We start from the raw sequence: 14926 nt of genomic DNA, 5'->3' as shown, positions 1-14926 counted from the left end.
AGTGTAGAAATATTGTCCTACTAGTAAAAGCCTAGATTCAGTTGTTACTGAAGTAAAAAAAAGTAACATACAAATATGCTTAAAGTACCAAAAGTAAAAAATAGTCATAATGCAGAATGGCCCATTTCAAAATAATATATTTTATATTATCAGATTATAATTATTTTTGCATTTATGTTATGAATCACTTAAATGTTGCAACTGGTGGAAAATGGAGATACTATTAAAGTGATTAATTTATAAACTGTCTTGGCCTATTTTATTTTGACCTTTTTATACTATATTATATTTTTATTTGTTGATTATATTGTAAAATTAATCTGGATCTGCAAAAAAAAAAGGAACTTGAAACTTAAGTCATGAATTTAATTCAGGGAAGTGAAAATAAATACAGTATTTGCCTCTAAATTGTTGTGATATTAGACGTATAAAATAGCAGAAATGGGATTACTCAATAATAGTATAAGTATCTCAAATTTGTACTTGGGTGCATCACTTGAGTACATGTACAATAATTACTTTCCACCACTGGGGATCAGACATTTTTTACAATCACCAGTTGAATTTAATCAGCTGTAGTTTTGCAGAAATCCACAAGAGGGCAGCAATGGATCTAAATATTCTGCACTGTGGAAACTACTGGACTAAACACAGTAGCTTGCGTGCAGCTCCAGCAGCAGCAGTACAGTAATGTAAGATAGATGTACAGTAATGTAGAGATGTAACCTGCAGCGGATGACAACTGACTGGGGAAATGTATGAAAGACAAATATCGAATCAAGTCTTAAAATCAGGAGATAAAAATGAAAGTCATAAAGCAAAACAGTCAATTCTTCTAAAAAGGCCTGAATAACTGTGATCTTTGTGCATGAAGTCTAACATCAACCTGAGTAGAAACTGTAGGAAGTCATACCTGTAGGGTCCTTTAATAACGTTTGCTTTCTGACACATTGTTGTACTTATTTTTATTACTAATTGTGACAATTTATCTCTGCACCATTGTGTAAAATTATCTGCTGAAGCCTCCAAAAGGCCAAGAAAACAAGAGAAAACGTGTCATTCTTGATCTTTTATTTAATCACACAGCAACCAAGGCAGCCAGGATGCTGAATGATGTACAAGCCAGAGACCGTGGACTGTCAGAGGACAACTCGAATAGACTGTCTCATAAATATTTTGAGGTTCAATAAACAGATGCTTCAGAGACATCCATCAGCATTTATGACTTTTAGACAGGACAATTAGTTAGCTCTGCTAAATAGGCCCTCAGACACCTGCCAGATTAATCAGCAACATATACAGAAATGTCAGGTAAAATATGAAATAAGAAGCTGCGTATTATCCAACTATAATGATTTATAAAAACACAAGAGTGCAGCTCAGACTTGGGCCTAAAACTGAGCTCCAGGTTGGAAAATGCATCATGTAATTACTTCTAAACATGTCTTTGCTTTTTCACATTTATGCTCAATAAGAATGCTTTTTTTTCTAAATAAATATAGATATCAGAGCATGTTTGCAGCGAGCAAGTGGAAATAAATAAACTTGGCGCTCATAAACTGAATCCAAACGCGTTTTTGAGAGCCTTTTTTTATTTTTTTAAATCTTGCACATAACTTCGTTCCTTGAGACCCGTGACACGTATGAACCACGATCACAGAGAAATAACTGCTCTGTATTTCAGGACAGAGCAGTGACTGATGTGTGGAGGGCCGCTGTTTGTCACAGAGGGGGTTGTTGGAGTTTCCTTGTAACCGGAATTAGCTGTGAAGTGCGACCTTGAGGTGTGAACACGGAATACGAAAGGTCCGGCTTGCTTCATACTTTGCACCTCGTTTGCAAGTGAATCTCTTGACAAATAAAAAGGCATTTACGCGTGAAGCGTGGATGGAAACTGTTGAATTCCCATATGAACACGTTTAAAAGCCTTTTGGGTTGAAAACGTGTTCTGGATTTAAGTTGGAAAGATAAAACTTCAGGACTGACGTGCAAGCTGATAAATAGTATTTAACTCAATTAATTGTTTCTAGAAAGCGAATGTTTCTAAAAAAAAGTCCAATTAAATAAAATACAGTATATCTGCGCGTAATTACGCACAGGCCTTTTTTTGCCTGGTGCATTTGTGGACGTGTTGCCTTAGTTTTTTTCCATGCAGCTGATAGGTCGTGGTGTTAATTTATTCATGGAGGGGAGAGCTCCTGCTCAGGATAGGCCCACTGTCAGCTGATGACGCGCTACAGGACAGGCGCAAGGGGACAGCTGGGCCAGCAGCACCGGTCACTCTCATTTCAATGCAAATCTCCAAGAGTTGAGGAGCTGGCTGACGTCAGGGAGGCCTGAGTATACCTTAACCATCTTGTCAACAGAAACACATCATGTGAGACTGGAGACAGACTGGAACTATATCGCATTTCACACTGGGAACCCATTTGGACTAAACAGCAGAAGGATTGTTTTTAACAGTTTTAGCGCAGCAATGTCGCCTTAAAATAGGCCGCATTATTCCCCTTTGCTGTTTTTATTATATTTAATTTTTTGTACAAATCATGTATGTGGGATACCTTCTGGATAAAGAAACCGGCATGTATCACCAAGGGCCTGTAAGAAGATCGAGCATCAATCTGCCTCCACAGAACTTTGTTTCCACACCTCAGTACCCAGACTTTACTGGATACCATCATGTGCCAAGCATGGATACGCACGCACAGTCTGCGGGGAGTTGGGGCCCCACTTATGGCGCTCCACGGGAAGACTGGGGTGCATATAGTCTGGGACCACCTAATACTATTCCTACACCCATGAACAACTCCTCTCCAGCACAGGTTCCTTACTGCTCATCTGAGTACAGTCATATGCATCCTCCAGGATCTGCGGTGATACAGGCGCCGCCGGAGAACGTTAATGTTGCACAACTTTCTCCTGATAGAGAAAGGCGCAATTCATTCCAGTGGATGAGCAAAACTGCGCAATCATCTTCTACAGGTTAGTCCATCTTAAATATTGTGCCAACTTATGTCACTCGATTTTCTTGGTCTTCGAGCAAAAACTTAATGTTTTTACGCGCTGAAGCGTTTGTGTTCCATTACGCACTAATTTGAATTGTTTATTTCCCCTCTGACAGCTTAATGTCATTCCAAATAATTCTTCCTATCGAAAGCAAAGAATTGAGCTAAATTTTAACATTAAAAGAATGCCAAAGCTAGAATGTGCGCAAAAACTCACCAGAAATCGAGCGAACAGACGGAAACACTTTTTTGTTTTTGACACTTGCCTTTTGCGGTTTGGTGATATTTAGGCTAGTAACAGTGTAAAAATGTTAACAAAATGATAATATTTAGAGTCTATAATTAAATAAGCATCCGAAGAATAATCATAACAAGTTGCACCAGGCTCGCGCCAGACAGAATCAGCCCATAACTAATTTCCATATCTCATAAATTTGATGGGAAAACTCAGTCTACTGTATTCTCTCCTGTGGTGGAAATAAAAAAGGTGTGAGGAATCGGCGCCAGGCCCAGTTGTGATGTTAATGTCATTATTCCTGGAGATGTGAGCTCGACTTCCCTGTCACATTGTTTGGTGTTTGGAGTGTTATCCGTCATATCCAGGCGGTGGCCTTTGCTTTCAACACCTCTTCACTTTGATATGCACCAACCTCCCTTCCTCTCAGAGAGTTATATTGCCGGAAAGAGTGACGCTTTTCACAGCCAGTGTCTTAAAAGTGGAGAAGTACAAACTGTAGGCCTTCACAGTGGCGAAAAATACAGTTTCAAAACGAATATTGTCTCATTATGAGGGCATATAAAACAGATCTGCTAACTTGTATTCAACTAATTAAACTTATTTAGATATTTGTTTATTATTATTTTTTATCTTTAGCCATTTGTTTTCGGACTAACATGCATTAGAAGTTAAGGAGCACTCCTGTAACAGGCCTGTAAAACTGAGAGACAGATACAATAATTTGTATTTTGAGGTGTTTTAACTCTACAGTCGCCTCAGATGTTTTTCTTATCTCTTGTGTCGTGTTTTGTTTTAACTTGTCAGTTAGAGGATCGGATTGCTGGTTGTTTGAAATTCACTGTTCAACAGTTGTCATCAAAGCAAGATGAAAAAGCTCAATTTGCATATCTGTGGAGAAAGCGAAGTGATGTGGATTTAAGAGGCAGCTAATAAAGATGCTATGTGCAGATAGGCCGGTCCTGGCATGCAGAAACCTTCCAGTTCAACCACCTGGAAGCTAAAGAAGAAAAGAAGAAAAAAGCACAATCTCAATGCTGTTTTTTTTTTGTTTCTTGTCGCAGGTAAGACGAGAACGAAGGAGAAATACAGGGTAGTTTACACAGACCATCAGAGGCTGGAGCTGGAGAAGGAGTTTCATTTCAACAGATACATCACCATCAGGAGGAAATCTGAACTGGCTGTCAACCTCGGTCTGTCGGAAAGACAGGTATGTCTCTATCATAATGAAATACTCCTGTACGCTTTATTCTCATGGCACAAACATGCAATAAATCATTTAAATATGTGACATACACAGCAACATGCATGAGCATTAGGCTAATGGACATCACACAATAATGAAGGCTTGTTTTCACACGTGTAACTTACAAAATAAGGCCGAGGGAAATATGTCAATATTATCTTCAAGATATTCAGTCAGGCTGCAAAATTAAATCCAAGACAGAAATACATCTGCTTTGGATACATTTAAATGTAATTTAAACCCTGGAATATTTTCTGTAGTTATTTTATATAAATGAAATGATTGATGTTTGATAATCAAATCCTAAAAAAGCAACACATTTCCTGGTATTTAAAATGACACGTGCTTATATTTTATTTCAGTTTTAAATGAAAGCAAAAAATAATGAAAATCATAGAAATGCATTCACTGTACAAGATCTATATTTAGAATTTTTGTTTATTCGATTTTAATGTCCTATCTAACATGTAGTTTATTTCATTTAGTTTTAGTAAAGAATGGCATGTAGATATATATGATTTTTATTTCCTATAACCTATTTCTTTTAATTTAATTTTCTTATTGTGGATTTAAAACAAGGTATTTTAGACTTTACATTTATTTTAGAAAAAAAAAAGTATCTAATGTTAATTTTTCTTAGAAATTATTTTGTCATTTCATATTATTTCTAGGCCTATTTTATTTATTTTTTTTAATCTATTTTGAAATTGTATTTATTTATTTTGGGGTTGTGGAATTGCATGGAGACAAAAAAAGAGGTAACCTACACCCAAATATGTCAATTTAATTTCCTTTTCTCTGTGTGTCTTCAGGTGAAGATCTGGTTCCAGAACCGCAGAGCCAAAGAGAGGAAAATGATCAAGAAGAAGCTGGGTCAGTCTGACGGCAGCGGCGGGTCTGTGCACAGTGACCCGGGCTCAGTGAGCCCTCTGCCGATGCCGGGCTCGCTCAGTCCCTCAGAAATCCACAACTCTATGTACCCTCCTCCGGGAATGAACACCTTGCCATCTATCAGGAATATACAGCAAGTGACTGTGAATCAGTAGAAGAGTTCACCTCCGGACCCTCAAACATAACTGAGCACTCCGACCCGCTGACAGGACCAGAGGATCTGAACTCACGTCCTGCAGCACCAAGCTGTGGATACAGATTTCATTTATAGCAACGAAATGCTGGAGGCTCTTCAAATATTGCTTTTTATAGAATAGTTCTAATAACGTGGGGATTTTAAAAAACGAAAAAAATCGACGTGTTTCAAACTTAAAAGCTTTAAATTGTTTGTGAGTTAATAAGATATAAATATCTTTTTTTGTATGTGATGAAGTGTATGTGAATAAAATGAGAATTCAGGGACATTTCAGTGAAGTTTTCAAACTGAATTGTATGTAGCTCGTGCCACACAGACTGCTTTGACTTGACAAATCATTTAAACACTTTTTTCAGCTTAATATTATCCGCTTTAGTAAAGCAGGGGACAGCTGTTAATCATACGGGTGTTTGATGGCAAAATGTAAATAAAATGTTGTTTTTTGCAGTAAATATGGGATTTTTCTCATTTCTGAATTTTGCAAAGCTTGAATAACCATTGTATCGAGTTTTGTTTTTGAAATGCCTTTATGCACGTATACCAGTACAGGTAGGCCTATGTAGCATGCAAGCTATATTTTCCTATTGATACTTACCCAGTGTTACAAGTTATGAAATCAGGTACAGAAAAGTCTTACTTAAGTTCTCAAACTGTAAACAAGCTTACTTGTAGCATTCTTTTTCTTATTTAAATGCATAACCATTCTCCTGAAATATTTTTTCCAGTGTCAGTGGTTGGTTTGGTCCTGTAACAATATTGCTTTCCAAAGTTTATAAACAGTGCAACAGAAAATTGAATTTAATGCATCTACTTTTAGTTGTGACAAAATATGCATGGGTCATTTACAAAGTCTGAACAGACTGTAAAAAATAATCAGACTTATTATCACATCACACATCGACAAGCCTACAAGCATGTCTGGTCTGCTGTCAGTTATCTCTTTGTTTCACTACTAGTGACTTTAAATCAACTGTGTCTTTAAGTGTCAACTGTAGTCATTTAACATACTGAAGGCCTGTGTCAAATATGGCACAATATCATCTGCAGGCGCATTTCAATTTTGCATGCAATGTCAGGGAATTTGCAACCAATAGGCCTATTATAACCACTATAGATAGACATTCTGTTTTGGGTTGCTAGATAGGCAGTTTCAGGCTTTTATGGGTTCAAAGTGTGGCTTCATGCGTAATTGGTCGAAGTGACATGTTAATTATCATGTGGCTAAACATGAGACTTTTCCTGACTTTGACCCATGTCCTGCTGAAAAAGTGGATTCCCTGATGCAAACTGCACATACTAATTATTATTAAATTAATAATCATTATTAACATGTCAAAAAGTAAATATACCATGGGCCTGATAGATGCAACTTATGTTTATCCATTATGTCTAATTTTAGTCCTGTGGTAATGTTGAGCTGTGGTCCCTCTGAACACGGAGGGGCGATCATCGCTATTCACAAACTCTGGCTCCGCGCGCCCGCTCGTGCGTCAGTGCGCAGCCCCGTAAGAGACGTCATGAGCGTCTTACTACCCAACATGGCGGACTTTGATACCATTTATGAGTTGGAAGACGAAGAGGATGAGCACGTAGTGAGCGAAGAACACCTGCCCAGATACTGTCCGGAGCCCGTGGTGATGCGAGGGGCCGGGCACATCACAGTGTAAGCTGAGCCGAGTTTGTCGCTGCTGTCTGCCGCTTTGTTGTTTGGGTGTCTTCATCCTTTAGCCCGTTTAGCTGATGCTAGCCTGCGAGCTAACGCCAAACACAACAACTAACAGTTAGCCATATGTTTGGTCCAGACAGCCGTTGGTCTGAACAACATGGAACGTTGTTACGACATGAACGCTATAACAGTTACATGTCCTCTTTCCAACTACGAATGTGGTAGCCTAGCAACCGATATCCGTTGGTTGGCAGTTTAACATAACGTTTTTACCGAGCAGACTAACACACCATGAACAGACATTATTAAGTTATCTACCAAGTTAACACAATGTCAACCGGTTATTCTTTGTTTAAAGCGTTTTTAATGACAAGTTCCATCATTGTTTACACCGGGATCTCGGTTCCTTCGCTACATTTTGATGAAGGCTGCAGTTTTTCAGGGTGAAAACTCAAAGCTTTACGTCAGCCTCTTGTTATGACGTCACTGAGTAGCGCAGTGAGCTTTATTCAGAAAAAAAGAAGCAGAAGTTGAAAAGCTTTATCACTGTCATCATCATGTGAGCAGCTCACTTACCTTTACCATAACACTGACCTGACTGGCAGATAGATAGACAGACAGACAGACAGACAGACAGACAGACAGACAGACAGACAGAGAGACAGACAGAGAGAGAGAGAGAGAGAGAAAGGTGGATGACAGACAGAAAGATAGATGGATAGATAGATAGATAGATAGATAGATAGATAGTTACCAAAATCATTATTAAAAAAATATGGAAAATGGCAAGATATCAGCTCTTAAATTAAACTCGTATGAGATATTTTTTTGTTATCATTTTATTTGTCCAAACAAATGTACCTTTAGTTGTACCAGGCATTAAAATGAACAATAAAGTGAAGAAAACAAGGGGTGGTCTAATATTTTTTTCCATGACTGTATACTTTATTGATCCCAAACTGGGAAATTACTGATGCGATATCGCATCAGAGAACGTAGTCAACTTTGCATCTGGATTCTAGTAAGACAAAAAATAATGAGGATGCCAAATTTTAAAATTTGTATTATCTTTATCATTCACATGGGTGTTGTTACTGTTGGGCTTTTCCAGGAAAAACTAAATTTAAGAAAACAATATCCACTTACAGCTAACAGTAGACCAACTATTAATACTAAAATATTCCTGCATGCTGCTTTCTTGTACCCAAATCTCATTTCATATTATTATTTTGCCTAGACCTGACACAGACTTACTAACCACTTTAGTAGTAATGCTTATGATCTAATGTGATCATACAGCTCAACCAATCTGCCATAAATCAAAGCTAATACTGTTCAGAGGTATGCATTTAACTACATGCCTATTATTGAAGTTGCAGTGATGTTGTTCTGGACTGCAACTTTTAGAAGTGATTGTAATATTTTGGCCAGCCCACTTGAATAGATATAATATGGCAAGAATATTAGAAAATGTCAATATAATGCACGCCAGTAGAACAACACCACCCATCTTAATCATAAACATAAAGTAGAATTGTGACAGTGTCACCAACAAATTAAAAACTTTTAATCTGTGCAAATTCATGGTAGAGGTGTTGAAATTCCATTGCATTGTACAGGTGTACCCAATTGAGTGGCAAGTGAGTGTGTATACCACACATCATCTGTGAATTAAATAATAATTAATATAAATGAAGGATGATATACCCAATTTAAAAAATATATATATTATTATTAATGCAGTGAAAATTGGCCGCTGCAGTAAATAAAGGATCAATTGCTTATGGGTTTGAAGTGTAAGCTTATCATCCTAGTTATAACCTATAATTTACCTTTATTGTTGTTTATTTTTATGTTTTATTGTTGGTATAATGGCTTCCCTTAGTCACCTAGACTCCTGCATCTTGACTATCTTTACATCAGGATCTACAATAGAAATAAGTACTTATTGTGCCATCTTTTAGTAGTTGTGTGTGATTTAACTCCCCAGTCTAAACTAAACTTATAGAAAGGTGAATTTTGTGAATAAACATTTTCTGTCGCGCCATGTAATCAAACAACAGATTCCTCTGGCTCTGGTTTATTTTTATTTTCATCATGCTGAGAGTAATTTTATGCTCACATATTTTTTTTCTTTTTCCAGGTTTGGACTGAGCAACAGATTTGACACAGAATTTCCCTCTGTTCTCACGGGAAAGGTACAGTTGCTTTTAACTTTTCTTGCACTTCAGTCTTGCTCTCTGTTCAATTCCAAGTGGGAAGAATTAAGCAATTAAAAGCCACAGTGATTCAATTGTTCTTTTGGGCTTTTAACAGCCCCGACTTCCCCAAGCGGCCCCATTCAAACCTCTCAGAGTGGTTTTGATCTGATGGAGCTGCATTTCAAGTAACACACCACAGTGTATAGAAAAGAGTCTGAATGTGCTGCTGTCCAGCTCTGTAAATGAGTAAGCCATGTATGGGGCTCAGTTGGCGGGGACCCCAGTGTTTTTGAGGGTCCAGCTCCCGGTGATAAAATAATGAAATGAAGACTCTGCCGTAGACAAGAAAGGAAAGCTTCCTGGGTCGGACGCAGAAACACAAAAAGGCTGCAGGGGTAAGAGCAGGCCGAGGGAAGTGTGGGGCAATAAAAAGTACCTTCAGTATTGTGACCCAGGGTGACATGTGATGGATGAGGTCACAATTATGATGATTGAAGGGTGCAGATCAGGCCCTGCTGGGCTTTATTCTGAGGTCTTTGGCTGTTTGCAAAGAGACCTTTGCATCCTGTCATAAAAGATTACGACCCCTGTTTTATGGCGTACAGACTCAGCGAGGAATGAGCATCCATTCAAGTTGTTTGGCCGGCGCTGCCACAGGCACTGAGCTTATCTCTCCTTTGAGTCCCTCCTTGCCTTGAACAGTCTCGAGCTTGGTTAGCAAGTCAGAGGCCTAGTATTTAGAGGTCTGATCTCATCTCTGGACAACATCTCCAAATATCTACCTGTTGGTTTTTCGAAAGCTCTTTGATCTTTGTGCACAGGTTTTCTTTTGAGCAATTAGGATCTTTCATGTCAGCACCACCTACAAACACCTGAATTATCTCTCTCCCTGTTGTGCTTAGTAGTTTGGTTATTGCTTCAATTCTCTGATAATTCCCCACACTGCAAAGAGCCTCTAGGAGATATTTATTTTCCTTCTCCTTTGTCTTTTTTCTAGGTAGCACCAGAGGAATTCAAAACCAGCATCAGCAGGGTGAACGCTTGCTTGAAGAAGAACTTGCCTGTGAATGTGAAGTGGCTTCTTTGCGGCTGCCTGTGTTGTTGCTGTACAGTAGGCTGCAGTCTATGGCCCGTTATCTGCCTCAACAAGAGAGTAAGTCCCAGACCTCCTGTGACACGAGCCGGACAGTTTAACTCTCCCTTACATCAGCACTGATTACTCAGGGGCTGTTATAGCAATTCAGCGGCATTGGCCTAAGTGTAGAGGGTAATAACAACTCATGTTCAATTAGTGGCTCTGTGAAGAAATTACGCATTGCGCTGCACCGCTCCTCTCCTGCCCTGCTCAAGGGTGTGTCATTTAAAGGTGGTGTTACCACTCACAATTAATGGCAACAAAGTGAAAATTACTAGCTGGTAAATTGGAAGTTCAGTCCATAAATCTTAACACTGCAGCTGTTAACTGTTACCTGTTAAACTTCTGAATTGAGTAATGAGTATTTTGCTGCTTGCATTAATGTACAAACATTTCTTTTTTTTTTTCCTGCAGACGAGACGTTCCATTCACAAGTTGTTAGAGTGGGAAAATAACCGATTATACCACAAGGTAAGAGAAACCAATTGCACATTAGTACCTGTGTGAAAGTGTTTGTCTGTGTTAGTGTGCAGTGGAAGTTGAGTATCATCATGGTGGGTAATGACCATTAATCTGTTCTGCAAACTCTAACCTGCTACACAACTCCCTCAGATCTGAGTCAGATCTGGTGCACACGGTCTGAGAGGGCCGCGAGGTCAGCAGTAAAATGCCGTGTTAATTTTGTTTTGTCTCGCAGCAACAAATTACAGCTAGTAGCTGTGCAAAGGCATAAAGGAAGCTCTTCAGGGTGTCTGGCCACAGTTTGACCCCAGCGAGACCAGACAGCCCTTCTACCAAATTCCCTCGACACTGAAGGGGAGATTTCAGACAGATTTTCCTTTGTGTGTGTGTGTGTGTGTGTGTGTCTTTGTGTCTGTTTGAAAGTGAGAGAGATATTCATTCATTGTGTCTGTGTCTTTTCTTCTCTCATCAGCTGGGGCTGCACTGGAAACTCAGTAAAAGAAAATGTGAAAGCAGTAATATGATGGAATATGTGAGTAAACTTTTACATTTCGATGAATCGGCAGATTACCTTATTGACTGCTCGAACAATCATGTTATAAAATCCTAGTAAAATAAATGCCCATTATAATTTCCCAGGGTCCTTAAATGTGTTGTTTTGTTCGACCAACAATCCAAAACACAAATATATTTGTTCACTATCATATATTACAAAGAAAAGAAATATATGGTCATATTTAGAAGCCTAGAGGCACCATGTGTGGCATAATCGGTTGTACTGTATGTTAAACTTAAAAAATGTGGAGCTGGGGGAGGAGGTAATATTCAGAGAAAAATATCAAAATGTACTAAATTGAAGTCTTAAATTCAAAAGAAAAAAACTCAGATGTTCTCTTTGATTAAAGTGGTACATTTAGAGAAAAAAACCCATGATCATTGTTATTATTATTCCTTTTTTTTTTTTTTTTACCTAGATTCACCCTAATACGCCATCAAACTATTACCACCAGTAATATGATCTGCATTGCATTTCCTTCAAAACATGGTCGCTGTTGCAAATTAATTGGATATAAACATACTTTTAAGATTCAGGGTTGCTTTATCAGAACTTAATAATACCAATTTTTATGATTCTTCATAGGAATCTTCCTGAGAAATGACCGGACCCACAAAATAGACCATTGCTGTGATGTTAAAACATGCTGCAGTCACCCTAAATAATGCTTTGTTTTGTATTTTTCTCTCCACAGGTGATTCTTATAGAATTCTTACCCAAATATCCTATATTCCGACCGGACTGAGGAGGCTGTTAAAAGACTGGACGTGTGGCCCTTGAATCTTTTATCCTTAGTGCCTTGTATATACAGTATGTCGGAATAAATAAGGGTCTGCACTGTTGTCTCTCGTGACGACCCTGTACATCTCCCAGTACCTTGTACATTAGAATTTGCAACACTGTCACTTTGCTTTAGAGCAGATTTTGCACATTTTTCCCGACAGAACTAGACATGTCCCCTTTGTTGCACTCGGATGTGTTTTTTTTTTTTTTTGTTACATGTGACAAACAAGTGAAACTCTAAAAAAGTGCATTTACCCCAAAGAACCATCAACTTGTATCCCATCTAATATATCAGTAATCCCTTGCAAAGAATGTGATGCCTCCACCTTCCTTAACTATCCTTGCCTTATGTATGATTTTTTTTTTAATAACTCCACATGTGAGAGGAGGAGGAAGGCACCGGGTAATTCAACAAGTTTGTAGATCTAAAATGCTGTTTGTTGGGTTTCCTCTCTTTGAATCCGGTTCTTTGCAAGTAGATGGGATGGTTGAAATGCCTAACGTACAGTGTACGTCACCACCTTGTGTTATCTCTTTACATTTGACCCTCTGTACATGGGAACTAGCTAGTAGAAGAACTTGACCTGTATATATCATTTTAGAATAAGCTGTACAGTGGTATACCATTGTTTACATAAAGTTACTTAGCTCTTTAGGTTTTTTTTGCCAATATATTGCTGTACCATAGTTTTGATTAATGCGAGATGTCTATGTACCTTTCTAGTTTATATGGACCTGTTTACCTTGTAAGCCATATAGTTACAATGTACATGATGCCAGAGTTAGGACTGATTATTGCACTTGAGCCCAGTAGAAAGTCAGGATCTCAGACGATAATAATGCATCCTGAAGATTCATCCACAGCAGTGCATGTTACCACGAAGGGTTTGCCAATCAAGACGACATCTAATGAGTCTTCATCCATTAAAACCTGAGATGTGCAGTTGGAAGATTTAAACTCTGCTCTTCCAATCATCTATTTTTAAAAAAACAACAACCAAGTTTTGCATTACTTTTTTATAGTTTTGTACTTCTCCCTGTGCTGTCTTTGCTCCTCCTGATGCGTAAGGAAACACATCTATGGCGTATCGAGCAGACGGTTCTTTTGTTTCAGTCATCTTGTCCGGTGTTAGTATTATTTTCCTGAATCTTAGTCAAGAGTTTGCTGCATTGCATTGTATTAGAGTGCCTCTGGAATAGTTGGTGAACCACAGAAGAAGAGAAGTACAGGTTGAAATCTGTTCTCTTGTACAAAGGAGATTTTAAATCCTCCTCCCAGTATTGTCCCTGTTACAATTCTTGTAAATGTTGATCATGGTGACCTAATCCCTACGGAGAGAGAAAATAAATTGTTGATTTTGAGTTTTCTTCTTTGCTTCCTTTGTACTGTCTCACTCAATGAATGATGTGTCACGTTAGTAAAAACAGATAATTATCAAGCAAAGCCTGAAATGCAGCTATTTGTCATGTTTAACAAGGTGTTGAATCGTTAACTTTAACAAGACTGTAATTAGTCGACACATTAGTTAAAGTCAGGAACGCTTTGGCCAAAACCTGCTGCTTCTTTCCAACTTTAAGGATCAGTGGTCAAAGAATACTGGACCACGTCTTTACTTTATCTCTCCACAACCCCCGAACACTCAAGAGTTGGGCTTCACTGCAGTCTGGTGGGTTTTATGGTCCTTTGTTTTTTTGTTTTCAGTCTGCTGTTTAGACTGAAGTTTTTATGGCACCAGGGCTCCAATAGCTTAAAGCTGCCACCACTAGTTTTTAGGTAATTTGTATTCGATTTAATTAAAAATAAGCTTTAGCCGCAAGATTCAGCCAAGTAGTTTATTATCTTTTATTATCTTAATTTAGGATTTGATCTAAAAAAAAAAAAAGCACCATACATCTAAAAATGTTTGCCATAATTATAGTTTTACTTCTACTATGCTACAAATCAGAGTCAGAAATACCTTAATGATCTAAGGAAACATTGGATTAAGGTATATTTTCTTAGATTCCACAATAGAAACATAGAGACATTATAATACAAATAAGTATTTAAAAAAGTTGTTTTTACTCCTTAGTCACAATTGGAAGTGGGATCACCAACGAAGATGTGAGTTGTCCTGCAAAATGATGCAATTTACTTTTAGTAATTTAGGTACATTTGATAATCCTCAAGTATCATTTTAAATGCCTGAAGTTGTAACATAGTATTTGCACATTGTGGTGTTGCTATTTTTGCTGAGGGTAAAAGATCTGAGTACTTCTTCCACCTCTGGCAGTTCATGCTGTGTATGACACAAAGTGTAGTGTCCTTGTGACTTTCATATGTACTTGTACTGGTTGTACTGGTCTGACTGTCTCGTGTGTTTGCATGCACAGACAAACATCTGTGTGTGTGTGTGTGTGTGTGTGTGTGTGTGTGTGTGTGTGAGTGAGTGAGTGAGGAGAGGTTATAAATGTAAACATATACTATTATATTATACTACGACTTTTTGCAGTTTTTGACATCTATGACATTTTAATACATTTTTTACAACATACTGTTATAGAACTTTT

The 14926-nt window shown here is 38.0% G+C and overlaps 2 protein-coding genes across 2 annotated transcripts; both read left to right on the top strand.

Moving 5' to 3' along the window:
- The first annotated feature begins 2254 nt into the window (after positions 1-2254).
- cdx4 (caudal type homeobox 4) lies at positions 2255-6008 on the top strand. Its single transcript, XM_059346571.1, has 3 exons — positions 2255-2982; positions 4305-4450; positions 5299-6008. Exons 1-3 carry the CDS (start codon positions 2547-2549, stop codon positions 5530-5532), a joined length of 816 nt encoding a protein of 271 aa, XP_059202554.1. The 5' UTR covers positions 2255-2546; the 3' UTR covers positions 5533-6008.
- Positions 6009-7075: 1067 nt separating this feature from the next.
- On the top strand, positions 7076-13738 carry chic1 (cysteine-rich hydrophobic domain 1). The gene is made up of 6 exons (XM_059346922.1): positions 7076-7236; positions 9383-9437; positions 10438-10593; positions 10990-11046; positions 11510-11569; positions 12288-13738. Exons 1-6 carry the CDS (start codon positions 7091-7093, stop codon positions 12336-12338), a joined length of 525 nt encoding a protein of 174 aa, XP_059202905.1. The 5' UTR covers positions 7076-7090; the 3' UTR covers positions 12339-13738.
- The last annotated feature ends 1188 nt before the right edge of the window (positions 13739-14926 follow it).

Source organism: Centropristis striata, chromosome 12 (genome assembly GCF_030273125.1).
Source record: "Centropristis striata isolate RG_2023a ecotype Rhode Island chromosome 12, C.striata_1.0, whole genome shotgun sequence".
Lineage (NCBI taxonomy): Eukaryota > Metazoa > Chordata > Actinopteri > Perciformes > Serranidae > Centropristis > Centropristis striata.
Note: the sequence above shows the minus strand (reverse complement) of the source record. Positions and strands in the feature narration are given on the sequence as shown.

What these genes read in the sequence shown, in the direction of transcription:
- cdx4 (XM_059346571.1), top strand. Translation starts at nt 2,547, where the DNA reads ATGTATGTGGGATACCTTCTGGATAAAGAAACCGGCATGTATCACCAA. An exon ending in TGCGCAATCATCTTCTACAG is followed by an intron (nt 2,983 to 4,304) that starts GTTAGTCCATCT and finishes TTCTTGTCGCAG; the next exon opens with GTAAGACGAGAACGAAGGAG. An exon ending in TCGGTCTGTCGGAAAGACAG is followed by an intron (nt 4,451 to 5,298) that starts GTATGTCTCTAT and finishes GTGTGTCTTCAG; the next exon opens with GTGAAGATCTGGTTCCAGAA.
- chic1 (XM_059346922.1), top strand. Translation starts at nt 7,091, where the DNA reads ATGAGCGTCTTACTACCCAACATGGCGGACTTTGATACCATTTATGAG. An exon ending in CCTCTGTTCTCACGGGAAAG is followed by an intron (nt 9,438 to 10,437) that starts GTACAGTTGCTT and finishes TCTTTTTTCTAG; the next exon opens with GTAGCACCAGAGGAATTCAA. An exon ending in ATAACCGATTATACCACAAG is followed by an intron (nt 11,047 to 11,509) that starts GTAAGAGAAACC and finishes TTCTCTCATCAG; the next exon opens with CTGGGGCTGCACTGGAAACT.